At 32.6% G+C, this 23,496-nt stretch overlaps 1 protein-coding gene across 5 annotated transcripts; it reads right to left on the reverse strand.

Moving 5' to 3' along the window:
* Nucleotides 1–3,213: 3,213 nt before the first annotated feature.
* Nucleotides 3,214–23,119, reverse strand: LOC134720936 (alpha-(1,3)-fucosyltransferase C-like). 5 transcript variants are annotated; one of them, XM_063583541.1, is made up of 3 exons: nucleotides 23,004–23,119; nucleotides 19,821–19,864; nucleotides 3,214–5,075 (listed from the first exon to the last, which is right to left on the reverse strand). In XM_063583541.1, exon 3 carries the CDS (start codon nucleotides 4,678–4,680, stop codon nucleotides 3,997–3,999), a length of 684 nt encoding a protein of 227 aa, XP_063439611.1. In that variant the 5' UTR covers nucleotides 4,681–5,075; nucleotides 19,821–19,864; nucleotides 23,004–23,119; the 3' UTR covers nucleotides 3,214–3,996. The 5 variants fall into 5 exon arrangements, with proteins under 5 accessions (XP_063439611.1, XP_063439628.1, XP_063439637.1 ...); XM_063583558.1 differs by lacking the exon at nucleotides 19,821–19,864 and having other exon boundaries at nucleotides 23,004–23,059; XM_063583567.1 differs by lacking the exons at nucleotides 19,821–19,864; nucleotides 23,004–23,119 and adding an exon at nucleotides 15,031–15,093.
* Nucleotides 23,120–23,496: the final 377 nt, after the last annotated feature.

The following is a 23,496-nucleotide window of genomic DNA, read 5'->3' on the forward strand; positions in this document are numbered from 1 at the left end:
GTTTTAAATGTCAATTGAACCGTCAAATGACAGCTTATTGAACGTTGATTCCAAAAATGTATGGTTTCTATGGAAAAAGATATAGATAAGGGAGATAATTGTTAACTTCCGGTTCAAATGACGTAATTTCCGGTATAGTTTGATAGTTTAATTGACACTGATTCCAAAAATATATGGTTCTTTATACTTTTACGTTTATTTAGAACAAAAAATAGCTACTTCCGGTAAACAAAAGGTCACTTCCGGTTGGCTTTTACAAGGTCACATTGCTTGCAACCTATTGCAATAAGTCCCATGTCTTTATCATGTATACATATGAGGTAAAAGCAAAGGTCAAAATCTAGAACGTTAATTTTGCCAATGACCTTGAGCTCAATTTCAAGGTCATCAACCAAGGACCTCAAATCAAAAGACTTTAGTCCTCTACTTTATATTGTTTATGAGTTATATTACCATACATATGATATAAGATATAAAAAGGGGGAAAACTCACGTCAAATGTCTACGTACCCTTTCGACTAAACTTTATGTGTTACTACATGTCGTAACTAACAATTTTATGAAAATATTTTGTCAATATCTTATATGATTTCTGAAAATAAGAGATAACAAGCCAAAATCAAAATTTTGATCATGACCTTGACCTTTGACCTTGAACTCATTTTCAATTTTTTGGACCAAGGACCTCAAAACAAAAGACCCTAGGCCTCTAACACTTATGGTTTTCCAGTTAAAATTGCATATCACTTATATCAAATATAAAAGGGGAAATAACTCTCATATGGAGTCTCCGGATAGCTTCGGTCAAAACAAATCAAATCATCCTGAGGATATAACAAGCAATTTGGTAAAATAAATTTGTCGGTTTCTTATACGGTTGCGAATATTAAGCGATCACAAGAAAAACAGTGTTCGGGGAGATAACTCTTACATTGAAAAGATTTTGGTTACGCGGTGTCAGTTTCACAAGCGTATTAATTGCTCGATATCATATACCATATATCTAAGCGACATCTTGCGAAACAAAAAAATTGCGAAGGATCAAAAAGTTGGCGGAAGAAAAAAAATAATAATAATAATAATAATAATAATCAGAAGAAAACCAATAGGTCTTTCCACGGAAAAGTGGAAAGACCTAATAATAATAATAATAATACATTCTTTATTTAAAGAGGGTAAACTCAGTTAGTTACAATAAACTAATCTTCCCTGAGGCCCTCACATACAAATTACAATACAATGCATATGGGTTGACTTTGCCATCGGATGGCATTGAACACACTAGTCTCTCACCTGGGCAATATTTACTATGATCTCAGGCCAATACACACAGTGTATGTCTTTGCACGCATATCGCTGATTCCCTTATGGGATGTGTGGAAAGCATTAAGTACTGGTTTGCGAAGAGCTAATGGTATAAAAATTCGTTGACCCATGAAAACTACAACATAAACTTGATGTTATGCGATGGCTAGAACGCAGGTCTGTCGGTAGGTTTTTGCAGTCTTCTAGGAACCATGCCTCCGGCTGTCTAATGGGATTTACAAATGTAGGGTCTGATGTTTTTGCCTTGCGGACCATGTTCCAGGTAACAACTGGATCAAAATCTTAAATTAATTTTCCATAGTCGGTAATGGTTACGTTTTTTCATGAAGCTCAGTCCATACGTAATCTTGGATATGTATGATAGCTCGTTTCGAAGCTGTGACATTTTCACACATGTCGTTAACTTTTCGTGGTACAAAGTGAGATTACTTTTCCCGTAAATTAACATACCCCGAAAATCATTTCGTGATGCGGCTCTTCGCGGTAGGAAAAATCCCTTTTTAACACGATAAGTTGTTTGGAAAATTAATACTTTGAACACATTTAATATCTCCATAGTTTTTACACATTTATTCTATGCTCTTCTACTTTCCTGATCAACACAAACGGTCAAGCTCATTCACCCGTTAAACAAAACATGTCCAATATCACTTCACAGAGATTTTCTGTTTACACACAACTTCCTCTTTTTGAGGCACATTAGGGATATTGACCCAACTGAGATAACAGCATTCAGGGCATTGATAGCAGTAGCGACTGTACATGTGGAGGTGTCATTATCTGTATTATTGTCCTCTGTATTTAGACATAGACTGGTGAGAATATCATGATAATAATCATTCATGTTAACGAGGGATTCAACTTCAGGTGCTTCACCGTGTATGACCCAATCTGTTCAAAAAAGAATGTTCAAGTAATTCCTGCCTCTATAAAGTCAGCTGGCTTTCTAAGGCCGAAACTTCCGACAAAAACAGCAGTTGAAAAATGTGCTAAAATGAAACAAAAACAGGATAAGAATACTTTTTTTGTTATTGAGCTTATAAAAATAAAAATAAAACGTGCTCAAGAAGCCACTTATTAACAACTATGAAGAACTTTGTCTTATATGCCAATTTTTAAAATGTGACATCTGAAGAAAATAGAGGCTAGGATGATACTTATTTTTAAATGACTAGTCCTATATATATTTTTACGAGCTAAATTATGCATGGTTTTTATATATTAAATATATAAAAACACAGACAAAGAAAAAAATGTTTACTTTTTGTCAAAAAGCTTATTTAAAGAAAACACCATTGTAAGGGAGGTAATTCAAAATATAACTATTTACACATTTTCAAAACAATCTTTTTTGACCAAGGACAACAAATTCATTTCAATTTTAGCAACATTTTCAACTGTAGGTCAGGGATAATAGAATTCTTCGCATCACTGAAGTGGAACACATGTGGAATGAGGTTTCCATAGAACAAAGACAAACATACCCTACGTGCACTGGGTTCATATCATGGGATTTAAGTGCAGAGCAGCAAAGAGAAGCTGGCTGGAGGGAAAAGTCAAGCTGCAATGAGTGTTCTAATCATTAAAAAATGTTCAACCTTCACAAGTAGGTGGTCGCTCAGAAACGTGGTCTTCCACCAGCAGCTATCAATATATTCGTACAAGTCGCACTTAATCACATAGATATCAGCACAACTGGTCTACAGAAATTATATTTGGTTCTCATATACCAGTTCCTTCCACTTCAAGTATGCAAGACAGTGCTGATTTTGTTCCTTCGTTTTGATCATCCGAACATAAAACTGTTCTGATTACTTCAAAATAAGACAACTGAAGACTGCATTGAGAGATATGCATCAAAGCAGTTTTATTAAACATGTCAGGTATTATAATAATATATTTATAATAAAGTAAAATAAATAAACTCATCATAGATATGGCCACAATCCTGTAATCACAATCTGCAATATGAATTATAACAAGAATACTTCCATACAAAAGCATTATGATAAATAGTACATGTATCTAAATATAACTGTCGATCTTGCTTTTTCTGTTTTCGCGATAAATAGAAAATGGCGCCATTTACTTGAATGATTATATTCAATCAGCAGTAACCTTCTAAGTCATTCCAATCATCCTCCCTGTCATGTTAGCTTGCAATTTTTTGTCTGAATTTAAAAGTGTACAAAAACAAGCCGGCCAACACAGAACCATGCGACGCTTCTTTTTCCAAAAAGACAAATCTACAAGATCTTTAACCTTTCAGCCTTTCGGGTCGGGATTTTGTCTTAATTTTTTTTTGACAAAGCAATTGAAAGAGTGTTCTATGTTAGCTTTTTTTCAATCAATTTTAAAAAGAAAACATAAAATTGACAACAAACGATACAAACGGTGACTGACGCAAAATGATGACTAACTTCACCATGTAAGTAGATCAAACGGATATATAGAAAAAGAAAAAAGAATCAAAACGACGGGACAAAGTAGTGTATGAGATGACCATTGATGGGATATGGAGGCTTCAGGGGTGAAATACTTTATTTGATAGTATATAGCCATATTTTTTTTTGATTTTTTTTGTTGGAACTGTTCATTTAAAGGGAATGCGTAGTCGGAATCGGGTCGGAGTCAGACATTTATTGTAAATCTCTAATAGAAATCTTCTTTTTAAGTGTGCAGGTCATTCGGCATATGACACTGGTTTTCCCATAACCACTTGTTGATATCAATAATTTTAGGATTTTGATTTCTAACATTTAAATGATAACATATGTCACAAAATCCCAATTTTAACCCTCCAGATCCATCAGCAAAATATTTGTCTTTTTGTTTCAAATATGAAATATAACGTGTTTCATCGCTGCCAATTTTTTTTAGAAATGCCGCAAGCTGAGGTGACTGGAATTCAGACGTTGAGATATATGTGTTTTGTGGCAAATAATCTCCTGCATTAGGTGCACCTCGAACAATTGGAATAAAGTTCATACCATTCCTGTACAGCGTAAGTATTTTTTCAGTCAAATAGTCCTTGCATAATGAATTTTCAAAAGAAAGATAAAATTTGTAAGTTTTACTCAAATAGGATTTACAATCTTCTTTGTTTTTGAATGAGCATGGTTTACCACAACTTCCATAAATATCAACATCAATATATTTCACCAGTTCTTTCACATAAGCTTCTCGCTTTGATGGAGTTCGACAATGGCTAACGACCCAAGCAATATTTTTTGTTTTCTTGGTGAATATATCAGTGTAATTCGTTACTGGATTTTTAAGCTGTTTCCTCAGAATTGCAAACGGGGAAAATCCATCTGAATCTTTTCGATACGATTGTGTCCAATTAAATTTCATCTTCAATTTGTCAGTTTTAAAATTTTTACTAGTATGATATGGACTCTCGAGAGTAGCAAAGATCCATACTTGACCACTTGGCTTTTCAGGCAATGTTCAGAAAGAATTATGATGAAAGATGACAGCTTCACTTTTCGAAAAAAGCGTTTTGTCTACTGTTAATTCACAGTTTTTGTAGGTACATCTATCAAAGATGATTGATTTTGGATTTAACCAAATAGGTTTTGCATAAAATAATATAGTGATTTTTTTTTCAGAACCACGAGGCCTTAAAACTTGAGGTTGTGTCTTGATATTATTTAAATCTGTTCTTTCAAAATCTTTTATTTGTTCTAATGTCCATATCATCCATACTACAAATAAAAAGGCAAGAACAGCTTTGTACACATTCTTTGCTGAAAAATAGAAAGAAATATCTTTGAAGCGTTTGTCACATTAAGAATCCTATCAGCATGATGAAAATGCTTAATTTTAGTATCCGAGGAATAGCCCATGACAATAACCGCAACAGTTAAGGCTATCTTTTCGAGTGATAAAACTTATACGGAATACCTGGATAAGGAAGTCTTTGTTTCATAGTGATTAAGATCATAAAAAGTAGAATCACAAACAAAACTGAACTCCGGGGAAAATTCAAAACGGAAAGTCCCTAATCAAATGGCAAAGTCAATGATAAAACACATCAAATGAATGGACAACAACTGTCATAACACAATGTTGACTACTGCACCACTTATTTTCCAATTTTGCGAGCAATGTTGTCAATAAATGATTGCGACTGTCATAGAAGTGAGAGGTTTAGCTAACTATAAAACCAGATTTTTCACCAAATAGTTTTTTTCCCCATTTGATTGATGTATTTAAGCCTTTGGTTTTGCCATTTGATAAGGGACTTTCCGTTTTGAATTTTCGTTTGAGTTTGGTATGTTGTGAACATTATACAGGTAGCAACACACAGTTAGGATTTTTTTGATATGAAAGTTATTGTGCAATAAAATCGTTTTTGAACATCTGAGTACTAATGTAGCCTTTAAAGATGGTTTAAAAGAACATCAAGATTATTTTTTATATGTTTTGTGGGCTAATTTCTGTATTACTCTCCGTATTTTCAGAGCTAGACCGGCCATAGGTCCAGACATTAATGTAATGTTTACAAACACTTTTTTTTCTACACGAATTTTTTGACACAATTTTACATAAAAAATGAAATGAAAGACATAAGATTTTTATTGGACTTCTTGATAGATGTATGCATACAGTTTCAGAAAAGGTATTACTTCAAGTGACTGAAATTCTACTTCTGGCCAACTTTTGGGAAAATATGTGACATCGTTCACTCCTTGTTGCTATATTTTATAACAAATAAATGTTTATTGTTGCCATGGATACATCTATAAGAAATGATAATTTACCATTTAAACTTCTGGATATAAAATTTATGAAAAATTTTGATTACATACATATGCACATTTATGACACAAACAGTAAGCTTTTTTTGCAAGAAAGCAATGAACAGGGGATGGTAAAAATTATGAGATTTTAAGAGTTTTTTTCCTAACTGTTCTTTGCTTCCATAACGCTACACTGAACCTGACTAAATCTGACTCAAATGGGTATACATTTCAAAAAGAATTAGCAGATTAAATGATGAAGTATTGTAAAAGATATTCTTATATCCCATCTTGACCTAATAAACACGTTAAAGATGTATTATTTACCAAAAAGTAACACGAATTGGTGACAATAAATAAGGAACACAATGTCCAAAACAAATATTACTGTAGTTGAGTTTTTAATGCAAGACAAGACAAGAAAAATATAAAATATCAATTAGTTACAGATAACATAAACTGCATAGTAAAACAACCAACACAATCCACTCTATAAAAAGCTAAGAGAGACTATCGAACATTTTTTTTCAAATATCATGTACAATAATATTACAAGTCAACTATCATGAGTAGAAATAAATTTCTGCTTTAGTAAAATTTCATTGCTGATTTTGGCAATATAAAATACCATTACATTTTTCATTATCAGACATATGTAGAAAAAAACTACAACGCAAGCATGATTAACAATAGCATTACGGGTATCTGCATTTATTATATATTTAACACAGAATACATCAATTTTGTATATCTCATTTCCAGTCTGTATCACCTACCCTGTATTGCATACCCCATATCGCATAGCTAAACCCCCGTATTGCATACATATGGGGTGATGTCATAAATCAAATGAGGTCAACGTTTGACCTATAACGCCAAGGTGCTGTAGGAAAAACGTGAGTTTTCACTGAAAAACTTTCAACAAATGTCGATATTTTTCAAAAACAATGTAACCCAGTAACTTTATGCGCGATTTTTATAAAATAAATACAATAAGTCTTTCAGTAGGAACTCACTTTTGTCCAATAACTGTGTATGCAAGAATCTTCTGTTTGTCTGTTAATAACTTTGAATAGATGATTCTCGGTAACATTGTTGTCAATATTTATGTAAACGAATGAGCTCAGATTGTAGTATAATGATTAAATTCAACAACAAATATTTTGAAGGTATGTTGTATTCTACAGGAGGGAACAGCTGACAGTATCGTTAGTGAATGCTTTTAAATACCTGGTCTTGAAGTATATGATTTACAAGTTTCAAAGCTCTATATTGAGCATGTAATAAAGTTGTAGGGGACATTACGATGTGGATATTAAGCAAACAATGAAGTCTATAAATAAATACAAGTCAGCTGAAAAAGATACAGGAAAATCCTTATGTTTTGGTTATAAATATATATTCCAAAACCAAATACAGAGTTGTATAAGTCTAGTTTCTCGAACAGTGGACCAACAGTATGGAATGCTCTTCTTATTCAATTAAAAAATCAAACACAGTATTAGAATTAAAAATATATGTATTTTTAACATTACCATGATATGTGTACTGTAATGCCATATAGTAATTGTTTATTCTATTTAAATTGTATCATATCTTTATTGATCATGGCACTGATTCTATATATATATATATAGCCTATTTTTTGGCTTATTAAGCTGTCCATTTAATCAAAAATGTTGTTCTCTAAAATTGATATGAGAGGATAGATTAAATCATCCGTAGGTGGGCATTTGATTTTGTAATCTGATTTATCAAACTAATCATACGAAATTCTAACTGTCGATAACAATTCATTAATAGGGCAATTGGTGTGCATTGATACTACATCAAAGCGAAACAACAAGCAATCAGGCTGAATCATTCCCAACTTGTATATTAGATCAGACGTATCCTTTATATTAGTTTGTTGTTTCTATACTATAGTAGTTTATATACTAAAATATAATCGATATAGCGTCCAATAAGTTCTGTGACAGTACCAATCTGAAATATGATTATCCGACATAGCGGCATTATGTTATCAATGTTAAACCTATATTTTAACTAATTCAGATTCATTCAATCGGTGTATTTTAGGAAAGCTATGCATGATGAACGGATTTTTGATAGCATTATATTAAATACACAGACGAGTAATCAGAAATAACATCTGCTAACGTTGACAAAATATTTCCATCGTGAGTGCGAAAAGACAAGTTCAGATATGAATTTCTGTATTTTCACGGTATAAGTTTCTTAGTTTAATTGAAGAATTACAATCATTTACTAAAATAGCCGAGTGCATTACAGCTATCCACGAATCTATAAAAGGGTCAATATAGAAACAGCCGGTTAGTAATACTATAGTATGACATTCATATGATATCAATTAAAATACTATGAAAATACAATATCTATTCACTATTTAATTATGTGAAATAAAGCTTTAGAATCTATATCACCAAGTTATGAGTATTTCAAAGACAACCGACTCTTTAAAATTGCCTTTGGAAAAATTTCCGTGTTTGGGGACGCTACGAGTCGCTAGTAAAACTTCATTTGCGACCATCAAATCGTCAATTAACGGAGGCAACTCTTCAACTACTGTACTGTTATTCCTCAATTCTTGGAAGAAAAACACTTACTTACGACGGAATGCCATCCTTTCTTTAGACTCATTTAATTTGTTGTTCAAACCTTAGCTGGTTTTGAGTGTTTTACGTTAACAAAAGTAAGCATGCATTGGTGTGTATGTGAATTTACAAGAACGGTATATAAAGTTTAAAAAAGTTGAGAAATAAGACACATGTTTCGCTTCATTAGTTTTTGGTAGCTTTATAGACGGACAAAAAGCGATGGTCAATAAATATATTACAGCTTTTTGTCTGCGTCTTTTATTATAAATGAAGTATCATTCTGCAGTATTTGAAAATCTTCTTTTCAGAAAACTTTGTTAGACATAGTACTTGATTGCTGTTGAATTTTGTAAGCGGTTACTACGATAAATTTTCTATTTAAGGTTACTATAAAATATGTATTCGACGCTGATGTTGACAAATTATACTTTTTGTTAATTGATTTCTTTCTTATTATGCGGGTACTGTGAACAACATTGATTTACAGTTCAACTGGTATCATTTAAATCACCTTCGTGATGCTGACCAGATTTCGTTCACACGTCTTGTTTTATTTAATGTATTTGAGAAATCCTTGTTTGACACCAACGTACAGAGTGTATAGTAAAGAGTATGTTTTCCAATATTCCCCATTTCCATTTTCAATTTTATTTAAACGTACTTATATTTATTCACTTTAGATCGTTTGCAAGGTCTTATTAAGGATTACGAAGTTTCAACATGCTCACCGCCTAGCAATAAGCCGAATGTTCATCTTTTCAAATAGTCAGACGGTTTTGATTTTGCCATTTGATTAGGGACTTTGCTCGGAGTTAAGTATTTTGGTGATTTTCTTTTTCCATTGTTTGCAATCCATTTAAAGGTTGTGAACTTTTATTGGAAATGGCTACGAATATATCTAAAAGTACCAATACTTAAAAATTTATTGTAACATTGGAGACTTATTGTCGGAATACAGGTTTGTATAAGGAACCGATAAGTTACAAATGCATCAATAATATTTGTATCTACGTTACGAGGTGATATTGGTACGTTGATGTACCTCAATGTATGCTGGGACTAGAAATATGCATTAAAAGAAACTGTGATTTTTTAAAATTACAATGGCAGCTTCTGCTCATCCAGTGTGTTGTTTTTGGAGTATGTTTTATTCCCTCGCATATTTTAATGACACATCTTTTGACAGCCACCACAAACGACTTCATCATTCAACTCTGCAATACATTTTTTTGGAAGTTATAGAAACTTTCAATGTCTGCCATGCTTAAAAGAGGGACGAAAGATACCAAGGGGACAGTCAAACTCATAAATCTAAAACAAACTGACAACGCCATTGCTAAAAATGAAAAAGAAAAACAGAAAAACAATACTACACATGACGCAACATAGAAAACTAACGAATAAACAACAAGAACTTAAGGTGAAATATTATTGTTTTATTCTTTTCTCCAATATCCTTGTTGAAAACACGTGAGGTTGTTTCATGTTGTCTTTTAATATTTTAGTGTTATCAACTGATGCTATTTTTACGTCCAATTTAAATGTCCAACTTGAAAAATGAAAAAAAAAAAAAACAATAAAACTTTTGTGAGGGCAATATATTTTGAGATTTGCCGATAGTGTTTTTATTTTCAGAGTCCGTCTGTCCGGCTTAAGGTTAAATTTTTGGTCAAAGTTCAGGTTAAAGTTTTTAATCAAGGTAGGCTTTGCTGAATTCTAAGTCCAATGAAATTAAAACTTAGTACACATGTTCCCTATGACTAAGATCTTTCTACAATTTATGTCAATGTAAAGTGTTGTCCCCAATTCCACGATCCACTGAACATAGGCAATAATGGTGCGAGTGGGGCATTTGTGTACTAAGAACACATTCTTTATTATTATTGTTACAGTTCAATGGAATCGTAGCCAGTGCACATTTTGTTAAGATGGTTCGTATAATACAAATAACACCAATATTAGAACACAGCGACTACACAATTTTGTCTTCTCAATTTCGAGTCCCAACATGTCCTTTTTTTATTCAAAATAATGACGCAACCACTAATTAAATAGTATCAGTATTTTTGTTTGGTGTTAGGATGGATTGTATAATACAAAATACTTTCTGCTCAGACATTGATGACGTTTTACAAAATATGAGTAGGAGCTACCAGCTCTTGAATATCGAATAAGTTGGGAAATTATATGTCATATGCAGGTGGAGTTTGTATATTGCTACTAGGGTGGGGGGAAGTTATAATTTAAAAATTAAAATCGTCTCGTTTGTCATAGATTCTGGTACTGAGATGACTATGTATGTCAAATTCGAGATATAAGTCTAAAAATGAGGCGGAGGAAGCAGAGTCTGTTGTTTCTTTAATTTCTAGTTCTGAGGGAAATATTATTACTACTACTGGGTCGATGCCTCTGCTAGTGGACTATGAGTCCCTGATCTCTCAAGCTTCCTTATTTATGCAAACAGTAGTTCATATGTAGATACAAACGTGACTATAAGGAATTTGGGGAAACTTCCTGTCTTCTGTGTTTACGGAGGCCTCGTAGTGTCAGTTTGATATATAAAATATATAGTAAAAACCTACTGGAGATGGCTTAAAAGACGGTTAGGCCCCTGGTCTTTCATTTCCATTAAATTATCTCAATATTCCTAATATTATGCAGACAGTTAATAAGTAGATTCAAACGTGACTAAAAGGAATTTCGAAGATGATATTATTCTGGGAAATGCCTTTGATACCATCTGTGTATGTACATTGCCTAAAAGCCATTGCTGGTGAATGTTTCTTCCCCCTTGGTCTGCCGTATCAACTTATAACCTGGTACCTTTAATACCAGATGGGTTTCCCCGTCATTTAAGCGGTCTCTGGAAGGTGTTAACTATACATTTTTTTTTGGAGGGGGGCTTCCCATAAATATTACTATTTATATTTTTTATATGTTTCTAGAGTGATCAGATTTTGTTTAAAGACATGTTATATATAATATTATATCTGTTATGTTGTCTTATTTATAAGAATCTATAATACACAAAAACAAATATGGAACATAGATGAGGCAGCCGGTTGGATATTAAATATCGAATAACGAACCAGTTGCTCACTTCACGTACATTAAGGCTGGCTAGTTGAACAAAATTATTGAACAGCATCAACCAGAACTGACCATATTGCGCTTTATTGTGTCATTTTATATGGCTGCATACACATCAATGTTATTTTAATATTAAAATTGATTGATTGTATAATACCAATGACAGCAATATTGGAACAAATAGACTCCAGGCATCAATTCAGAGTGACATCATGCCGTCATTTTATTCAGAATTTTATACCACAAAGGCAGTGGTGTTGATGAATCAGGCTTGCTTCAATAACAAAAACAGTTGCCGGCATCAATCAGAACTCACCATGTTTGCACCTTATTACGTAAGTTTAAATGGCAACATAATAAAATCAGAAATGCTTGAATATGTCTGGACAAATGGTATTATACAAATGACATCAATATTGGAACAAAATGATTCCGAATTTTCCCCCGCATCAATTTCAGAGTGCAAGCATTTAATCATTTTTATTAAAAATCATGTTGAGTACCAAAAGCCCAGTTCTTTTGATACACCAGGCTGGCTCCTATGACAAAAAAATTGCGGACATCAACCAGAACTGACCATGTTTGCACCTTATTATGTAAATGTGAATGCGCACATAATAAAATCAGTAATGTTTGTATATGTCAGAACAATTGGTATAATACAAATGACAGCAAAAGTGGCACAATGATTACAAAGTTTTATCCGTAATCAATTTAGAGTGCAAGCATTTGATCTTTTTATGAAAAAATAATGATGCGTACCAAAAAGTCAGTTTTTTTATACATCAGACTAGCTCCTTTGACAAAAAACATTTGACGGCATCAACCAGAACTGACCATGTTTGCACCTTATTATGTAATATATATGGCCACATAATTAAATCAGTAATGTTTGTATAAGTCTGGACAAATGGTATAATACAAATGACAGCAATATTGAAACACAATTATTACAAAATTTTGTCCGAATCAAACAAGAGTACCAGCAAGTTTAATTTTTATTCAAGATATTAAATCGCCACCAAAAAAAATCCCGGTAGGTTAAATATCTCAGGCTGACTTGTATAATACAATTTTTTGACCAAATCAACCAAATGACCTAATTGCATTATATTATGTGAGTTTAAATGGCTGCATATTAAATCAGTATTTCTCTTTTGTATTAGGATGCAAATGACTGCAATATTGGGACACAAGGACTACACATCACTTAGGAGAGCCAGTATGTCCTCAACATAATGACAAGTTCCAATAATTTAGTTGTTTTGATACCTAAGTTGTTTTAAAAACATTGTTTCACCACATCAAATTAAACTGACCAAACTGCACATAGTGTGTAAATTTATATGGCCGCATAATAAATCAGTGTTGTTTTTTACTTTCAGATTGAATTGCATAATATAAATCAGGACCTTAACTAGCCTTCTCAAACAGACAAGACAGGGGTTGGGACTACCGACAGAGGCCCCATGTAATTGGATTACCAGGACTCAACCACCGTATTGATTAAAAACAAGCGGATATTTTGTCATGTGTACTAGGTTTCTACTGTATGCTTTATCTACACACCAATCAGTGAGGTACTGTAAAATGGTATTTAAAAATATAAATTAGACCAATATGTACCTTGAAGATTCGTGTGTATCTTACTACTTTCGAGTGCTCTGTTATTATTTAGGAATGACACATAACTTGTGTAGATGAAATACTACCGTTTGCCTTATGTTTTAATACATTAAATAGGATTTTGGAGAACCAGGTCATTTAGGCATTTTCAGGACGAAAGGTTAAACTGTTATATTTTGTTATTTATAATTCCGGCAGGCATACAAGCTCAAAACATTTCTAGTCGTGTAATGCGCTACGATACATATTTTTCTTTAAAATGTGTGAGTTTGTCGATTTGCTTATTACTTAAACCTATATAGTGACTTTACTTTGGCGGAATTCAGAACACAATTCAAACCGTTTTAACTGCATAAAAGAAAGAATTTTTTTGTAAAATAATCTCTGCAACGGTATTTCGAAAAAGAGCTTAAATTATTAACAATCTTATTACGTTAGGAAAGTCAGGTATACCTTTTATATTCAATCTTATTTGAGTTACCTATTTCGGCTTTATTTAAAAAGTCTGAAAGTTCAGACATTTCAGAAAGTTGAACACAACTTTTATAATACACGAGGTGTTTGAGTTAAATTAACTGGTTCAAGTAGGACAACCGGATGTGCTTTTTCGGCCAAAAAGTGATTCAGCGGCGCTCAGTAGTCCAACGCCAAAAAATGGACTATTTTGCGTCGGCCGACGTCCACTAAAAAATGGCGCGCTTTTATATTGGTCGTTAGCGGCAACGTGCAGACGATAAATACTGTCGGTTTTAAGCATATCTACATGAGAAAAATATATGAGTTTGCATATTATTTTCATTTTTGATCATTGAAATTTAAGGATATCTTATTTTTTTACATCTGAACATAGAATTTCGGATTTAGATTATCTGCACTTTAGGATTAAATGGCTATATAAAAAACGGGAACAAAAAATACCTATCCTTCCATTTTCTAAAAAAATTAACAACCCCTTCTCGCGAGTTTAAGCATCGAAATTCGTAAAGAACAGAGGTTGCCAAGCCAGGGCAAAAATTTGTTCCCATTTTAACTAAGGGGTCTCAATCTTTTATAGGTTTTTCCTTGCATAGTCAGTAGATTTGAAAATTGGAGAAGTTTCTGTTTTTAAAGTGAATATTCATTCAAATATCTTGAAAAGGTGAAACCCCTTAAAATATAACAATATTTGTCACTGAATTGTAAAATTATAGTTTTTTTTCGAAATTGAAAATAGGCTATTTTTTTATTACGTCTATTGATATGCTAAAATTAAGAGGTGTTTCTAAAAAATCTCCGCCTCAATCTTTTTTAAACTTTCATATGCTAATCTTAACAAATTGTCATTTTTATTTTGTATGTCCCCACTATGGCGGCCGCGGTGAGCGTGGTCTTACCTTTATTTTTTTCTGAAGTACACGATAGTAATTCATCTCTTGAAAATAATTATCCTCTAAAAATAGTTGAGACATATCAAATATATGTGAAAACATCAATAAATTTAACCTGCTTGTGATTTTTTAAGCAGAATTGCCGAAATCGACCTCAACCGAAGTTGTGTCAGTGTATAGATATAAGCTAATCTAAACAAATTGTCATCTTTATTTTGTATGTCCCCACTATGGTGGCCGCAGGGAGCGTGGTCTTACCTTTATCTTTTTTCTGAAGTACACGATAGTAATTCATCTCTTGAAAATAATTATCCTCTAAAAATATTAGAAATTATTATAAATTAAGGAATCTATCTCCCTCATGCAAAGCTCTGATTCCTCTTACGAATTTGACTTTACTTTTTGGACCTTTTGGATTATAGCTCTTCATCTTTTATATAAGATTTGGATTTCAAATATTTTGGCCACGAGCATCACTGAAGAGACATGTTTTGTCGAAATGCGCATCTGGTCCAACACAATTGGTACCGTTGATTTTATTAAAGTGTTTTTTTAGGGTTTATTTTTTCAAATATTCATTTCAATGTTTCCTATAGTTATCTTCCTGACTTTATCAGTTTCGCTACATGTAGAATATATAAATCAGTTATAATCATTTAAGGTCAAGAAGTGATCATCTGGATTTTTGAGTTGGGGCAACGAAGTTTCCCCGGATCCGAGGATGTTCTTTCTTTTTAATTTAAAACTAGAGGCGTTCACGCTGAGACTAGTTTTACCTCATGTTTGCGAAAAAAGACTTTTCCATTGATCTGATCCTTGATAAGATTCAAACAGATTCCTAGCCGCTTAGCTTTAATTCCAAGTGCTATATTTACCCTTTTTCTTATATGTACTAAACCAATCGATTGATGTTGATTTTTTGTACGATGGTCTAACAAATTCCAAAATGAAAATATTTTTCAAGTAAAAGTGATTTCAAATGGAAGGAGATCACAGCTGATAGTCCAAAATTAAGGAATACATGAATGCTCCCTCTTTTCCCGTTACGGCAAGTTACGTCAAGTTAGGTCAATTTTCGTTCGTTCGTAAGATGTTGAGAAACCCCTAATAGGAGATCGACAGTGAGGTTGGACGTGAAACTTTAAAATACCACTGGAAAATGAGGGTATATTGAATAAGGATTGACATTTAGATTTAAAACAGCTGGCAATATTCGGACCACTCGAAGAGCTGCAAGAGTTTTTAATTTGCGGAGAGCGTTGATCCTTGAAATCTACCCTGATGTCGATCATCAATGTTTACGTGCAGTTTACAATATCATTTCACGCATCCAATTTAGGTTAGATACTTTTATCTCGCTTTAGTAACTGTGAGGATTCTGTAAAACTGTATTGTGTATTGTACTTTAGTTGTTGGTATGATATTCTGTACTACCGATCACTACCGCTTTCCTGGTTGGTCTCGTGTAGGGGTGTTCGCCTTGAGATCGTGAGATCATTTGTTCGAATCACAAACGGGTCAAAACAAGACGTTAATCAAATGGGTATTATACCTCAACGCTAAAAACGTGGCATGATCACAGACTAGCAGGCTCAGAGTCGGAAATGTGTCCGGGTCGGGTGACTTTTCTTCCTGAGAACTAATATCTTGTGAACTTACACGATAAAAACCGACTCAGCCTGTCAGTCTAGTAAAAAATGGGGTTTATACTCTTATTATATTTACATGTTATCGTCCTGAATATTATTTGTTTTGCCGCTGGTCTTATCATTATTTATTTTACCGTTATACTAAACAGTGAAGTGTTTTTCTTTTACTCGGTTATATTACTACTTCTTAAATTTTTACCGATCAAAATTTAAATATAGCAGGTGAAATTTTTCAACCAAACACTTGTGAGTATCTTTGACGGTAAATAATATTAAATCAAATGTGCCTTTTTGTATATATAATATTTGACGGAAAATATTATTGCATTAATTCCGTGTAACTATCATTAAGTCATGGGTCGGCTTTAAGCTTATTATTCCTTATACGAATCTTTTTATATAAAAAAAAACCTGAATGTTGACTGTAAATATTTTTATTTATCTGTGTCTTTGGGTTTCTGTCGCATTAATATATACCTGTTTCTCCTTTTATTCAAAACCCAAATTATTCGCTTAGGTGTAGAAATATTGACATCTCTGAACCTCTCCCGTCCCACAGTATATTCTTGCTACATGGGTGCGTTCGTTTAAAGTATTGGATATATAAATACGCAGCTTTGTCCGATCAAAATATAATAGGGATGTCTATCCGTTGCCTGATGCAGTAAGAATTTCACGCTATCTATACATCAAAACATTAAGAGAAAGACTATCTACAAACGAGTTGAATGATTGAAATGTGTAAACAACAAGAAAGGTCAGCTAAATCTCTTAACAACATCTTTTGTGACTTTTGCTAGAACAATAGTAATTAAAAAAACAAAATATATAACAAAACCGATTAGAAAGACAATATAAAACAAATGAAACGCCCAAAATAAGCTGAATCTTTTTATAAAGTGTTGTCAACCTTTTTATCATCTTTTTGCCTTTATGACAAATATTCTACCAGTCTGATATATAAATCAACTTGAAACAGCAAATGTTGTCACCTAGACGAGACAGCCGTCATTTTCCCACTTTATGAAGATTTTGTATTTCTAGTCCCCTCCCCTATTTGTTTTGCCGGAACATATACAAGGTAATCCCTGATGTGTACTATGAAAACGTTTTTTGAAAGAAAAAAAAAGAATAAATGCAAAGAGAAAAATAAAAATGTAAATAATGATGAAATATATAAAAAATGGAAAACTGTTTGAGACTATAATCAACTGAGGACAAATGGTTGTACATCACTAAATGAAGTTTATTAATGTATTGCTCCTTTATGGCCAGTGGCAAATATGTCATGCATATTCACAACTAGATGCAAAGTGAATCAATCTTAAGCAAATGCTTACAAATTTAGAGTGGCATTTTTTACAATAAGGCAGAGCGTTCGCTAGAGGTAAAACATATGCTGTAATAGAATAGATTTGAACCATAATGACCGAACTCGTAAGTCAAGCTATTTGCCTTCCTTTGTCTTCACGATAGACGAATGCCATAAACAAAACGTCATGAATTTACAATCAATATCAGCCACTATAAGTAAATGAGATATGGACTTTTTTTTTATTTTATATTCCTATTACAGACAACATCTACAGGTTCGGGTAAAAATACCACCTGATAATGATCGGAGATATTTAGGCAACTAAAACCACTTAGAATCAAACAAATTCTTAAATGGTAAATTAAGGTATTTTGCTGGGTGTTTTTCGGACCCCCTGATTTTAAGAGGACGCATCTAATTAGTCATACCCGATTACCTTTAAGTAAATTGAACCTTAACTAAAAGACCTACACCGGGTAAATAAGTCCGAGGTAAAATAAGTAGACAATAGAAATCCTTTGTAAAATGAGATCGTCCCAGGTGACTTAGATAACTAATTTGCGTTGAATAACAATGAAAAATGCACGAGGTTTGTAAGAGAACAAAAATTCTCAACAACTAAAAAGCGTTATATATTTGTAATTTATTCTATTCAAGCATCTTCTTTAAATATCTGTTTAATAAAATTTTCTGTAAAATAAGAATTTCTAACTGAAAAAAAAGTAACAAGTTTCATAATATTACATAGTTACATATCATGCTCAAAACTCAGCATACACAAGTTTTTCAAAATTTCATTATATACCATTAGTTTGGTATATATATGTAACCATGAAAGATAATAAATTCATTATACAGTTTTCATACTAAATTGCTAGTCCTTCAGCCCATGCCAGAAGCTAATTGGTTATGTGCCGACCCAAGTCAGGAACCTTTCATGAAGTTATCGTTGGTTCATTTCTGATATATATATCATAACAGAATGTACACATCAATGTATCACCATCACTGCTGGCGATCCGATGAATACATCTGTTGTAGAGTTGTCACTGGTTCGGACGTACTTCTAAATTCGTTTATATATATATTTCTTTTTTATTGTCTTATGGTATAATTTAAAATCAAGCCATTAGTTTTCTTGTTTAAATTATCTTTCATTTTTGAATGCTGAACTATTGTAGATGACTAGAACAATGTAATTTTTCTTATCTGTATTTAATTTGATATTTAGACGTTTCCTTTTCTTTTGTATGATCATTTTGAAGAAGAGCCCAAATTTATAAGAATAATTTTAAGATATGCAGAAGTAAAAGCTTAGAAATGATTCAAAACATTCGGGCAGATCAGATTGTATAAAGGCATTTATCCTTTTATAGCCTCACTCTATATCACAAACAAGTTTTGTTAAAATATACTTTTCACTGTTTTTATCTTTTGGGAAAGACCCATTGACTACTTGATCTACTAAGTTCTATAAAAGTATAGCTTCTGTTAGTCTTGTAATGCTAAGGTTGTAACAATAAACATATTGTAAAGTGTCTAATAGGCAAGATTTAGAATAACTTTCATATTAGCTATATTTTGTCCGGTGTAAAAATTGGCACGCCATCTTATATTATTATTATTTCATTTTATGTGTCTTAACATGTGATATCTTTAAGATGGAATTTTTTCCCACCTGATTACTCGTTGATATATATGTTTAACCTCATACAATTTATATTATATACATGTATTATGTTGTTTTTTTTTTATTGCAGATATCACAGATAATGGATATTAGTCTCACACAATCGATTGTACATTAAGAATGTGCTTTGTAATCTGCATTCATCAGTCCAAGAAGGTTAATATAAATTCAATGATCCAAGTCAATAATGATATGCTGAATTTCAATTGAATAGAGCAAGGATACATTGAAATTGTCAACACTCTTACTGACCATGGCAGGTGATTTAAGTTTTAATGCTGCAGAATATAATGTTCAGTTGACTAACTGTTTACGTTTCATGACGGCCTTTTAATATTTAATCCTATCGTATCACTGAAAATATATACTTAAGTTTATAGACTTACAAACTTACATGAAATTGATTTAATGACTATGGTAAGTTTCATCGTTCAGAAACTAAAAAATATTAAAGATAGAATCTGTAAAAATATCTGTTGATCACAGTTAAATATGTCATACAAATGAAACACAAGTTGTTCACTATGAAATTAGGAGGTTGTTTAATGCTTATACCTTACGCTGGGTCACACATTCACGATTTGTACAGCCGTCATTTTAAGGAGCATTCTCGATCAAAAATTGTTAAAAGTCTGATCAAGATCTTGTTCATCGTGGCCTGACATTCAAACTGTTTTTTTTTTGTAAAAACATTTATCTAATCACGACAACAATCAGATTTTGTTGAGGAAGCGTCCAAATTCAGCCATTTCCATCCAAAATAGTCCCGATTATCCGGTTTTCAATCCGATTCTAACCTGATTTGCATCCTCCCCATGGTTGAAAACGATCGAATCTATCCCGACAGACATCAGACAGTGACCAGACAGTGAACCGACTCTGAAGGAAGATATCCGTTAGACATTGTCGCCATTATTGAAATGATCAGGTACTGTCGGAACGCAATCATATCATAGTCTGCTGTACTGCATTGCAAACAGCTTTGTGTAGACTCAGTCGTAACGTGTTCTGTTCTGTCTCAGACGAGGGTATTATTGCCGAATTTCGTCTCAATAACGGTACTGTTCCGTGCAATCTTTCACGATATAATCACGATTGGAATGCGACAAGACAAAGTCGGATGAGTTTTCCCGAATGTTACGGGAGACACCTAACAGTTGGGGTGCTTTGCCGACCTCTCCGACCCGTAGGAATCTGCTACAAAAGTATACTACAGCGTTCAGGTAATATCAAGACATTCCAGATCATTTAGGTCAGTAATCCAATTTGTTAAGTGTCCGTGTCTTAGCGCTGTCTCATCTCAAACGGGAGCAATAATCGGCAGTGTATGAACCCTGCACTAACCTGGCATGTCTGTCGGCCGTTGAATCTTTCACGCTTGATCCGTGCCAATTGGAAGATAATTGCCAAAAACCTTACATTTTTTCAATACTTATTGTAACCTGATCATAAATCTATACTCTATTCAAAATCCGGTTGTTTTAGGATAAGGATAGTTCACCAATCATTTTGAAATGTACATTTATTTCTTCACAATAGTTGTAAGGCTTTAAGTTCATGTCATGTAATGTCATCATATGCTTTATCAATTAACCAAAGTACCAATCAGGGAATGTGATATGATTTCCAATAAAACAACAGTCACCAAATCAAAAATTAAGTAGATGTCAGCAATTATATTTAACCGTACTTCCTTTAACAATGAGAAAATTCCATATCATGTGGTCGGGTATTTACGGTCCAGACATGAACAATTTAAAACAAATGCATTGACAAAATCAACGATAAAATTTAACAAACCACTTTACGAAAACTAACATGAACCAACAACAACGATAAAACTACTGGCTTCTTACAGGCTGATAACGAATGTGCCGGGGTTAAACTTGGGTGTGAGCGCTCAACCCGCCACTAACCTTGGACGGTTGTGTAACAGTACACTATAAGAACAAACTATATAATCAGTCAAAAAAAGGCTTAACACATAAAATAAGTATTGATAGAAATACATGTAAAAAAACAAAGAGTAGACGCGGGAAGAATTTTGTCTATTTAACTTCCTAAACAAAGACTGTGATTGACCATTTGTTTTGTTTACACACAAAAATTCGCTTTCGTTTGAGGTTGAGAGTATGTGAAAACATGATCATAAACAATTTTTTTTTGTGGTCATTGGTACAAAAAATTATTGCTTTTTTTTCTATTTTATAATAAACTGATAAATGTGTGTGTCAGAAACTTTTGAAAACCAATTAAAACAGAGTACACATACAATAAAACAATACAAATTTTATAAAATATTAAATATTTTTGGTATAAAATCTGTATATTAATATTTGTTTTGTTTCTATGTATTAAGATTTTTGAACACGTTAAACATTGTTTACATCTTTTAAGTTGAATTTACGTTTGTAAATATGAAATTGCCGCACCTAAAACGTTCGTTCGTCATAGTCATATTTAGTAGAACAATTTATTTCAATGTAAGTCTTGAGGACTAACAGTGTAAGATTTAAAGACATATTGTGTATTACATTGGTGCGATGAATCATGATACACAACCACAAGAAAAGGAGTCCTGATCAGTTGTTTTCATCACACATTCACAGTTATATATTTAGCATAATGAAAACATGTATATTAGTTGTTTTGCGTTAGTGAGAAGGCTTCTAGAACTAGTTGAGCGGATTAATGTTCATACATTTTTACAGCCTGCTTCTAACACATGCATTTGATAACGATAGTGTCAATTACTTGTTCATCAGTTACAATTTCACATGTAAGTTCAATGCCCTTGCTTAATTTAGCATACGTTATTGTTTTACAAAAAAAACAATGCTTGGTTTAGCCAAATATGTACAAAATATCAGTGTTTAATACAGCCTCAGAAAATGACGCGGGGGACATACCGCATGTATAAGTCTAGTTTTACTACACGGGTCTGGAATCAGTCTGTTTTCATATCCCCCTGTAAATAACAGTTCATAAGCCGATACCAGTACATTACTGATTAATCTATTTTCATATGCCCCTGTAAATAACAGTGCATCAGCCTATACCAGTACATTACTGATTAGACTCACTTTATCATCCATTTGACAGAACGCAGTGTCATATTAACATATACAAATATATTATGTGGCACACATTCGACATGTAAAAGTTCGTTCAAAGCTTCAACACTTTATAATACAAAAGGTAAAATAACAAAGTACTAAACTCTGATGAAAATACAAAACGGAAAGTCCCTTTGCCAATGCCAAAATCAAATGCTCAAACATATCAAATGAATGGATTTCAACTGTTTTAATCATATTCCCGATTGTATACAGGCATGTGTGTATGCAGAAAACGTCGGCTTTAACTTGGTTTTATAGCTAGCTAAACCTCTGATTAGTATGTCATTTGCATAAAAATCAATTATATTGACAACAATATGTGCACAAACAAACAGACATAATAGTGTTATTTTTTTCTATCTGTTAATCTTTAATTGTAAAACACCAAATCTTTGAAAAAAAAGTAACCAGTTATTCTAATTCTTTTGTTGTATCTGACCTTAGTTTTGATATTTTACCTTCGAATAAGTCTCTATGTGTCCATATGTATATCGAATGAATTTGTTTGTCAGTGACTATACAAAAATACAAAAGCATTATAAAAATTCAAAATCAACGTGAGGTTTATACTTTTATGCTCTATTGAGATTGTGGAGATATATAGACGGACATATCAGTCTTCAATTTTAATGATTACAGCTGATTACAATTATAACCACTACAGCAAGCTAACTTGCTACCCAGTAATTTTGATTGGTAAAAATTAACATATGACAGGATTTAGAACTGCTCTGACTAGTCATAGAACCACAGTCAAGTTAAATTGAACAGCGGACTAGGTTAAATGACTGTTTATATAATTGCCGAAAAAGTTAACTTGAAAAAAGATGCGCTACTATTATAAGTTAAGGTGGTATAGGAGTCTAAAATATAAATGATATAATTTGTTCATACTTTGCCAAAACGTAGTATCTATTGATACATGTTGAAAAATATAATACAAATGATAGG

The sequence above is a fragment of the Mytilus trossulus genome, chromosome 1, assembly GCF_036588685.1.
Source record: "Mytilus trossulus isolate FHL-02 chromosome 1, PNRI_Mtr1.1.1.hap1, whole genome shotgun sequence".
Lineage (NCBI taxonomy): Eukaryota > Metazoa > Mollusca > Bivalvia > Mytilida > Mytilidae > Mytilus > Mytilus trossulus.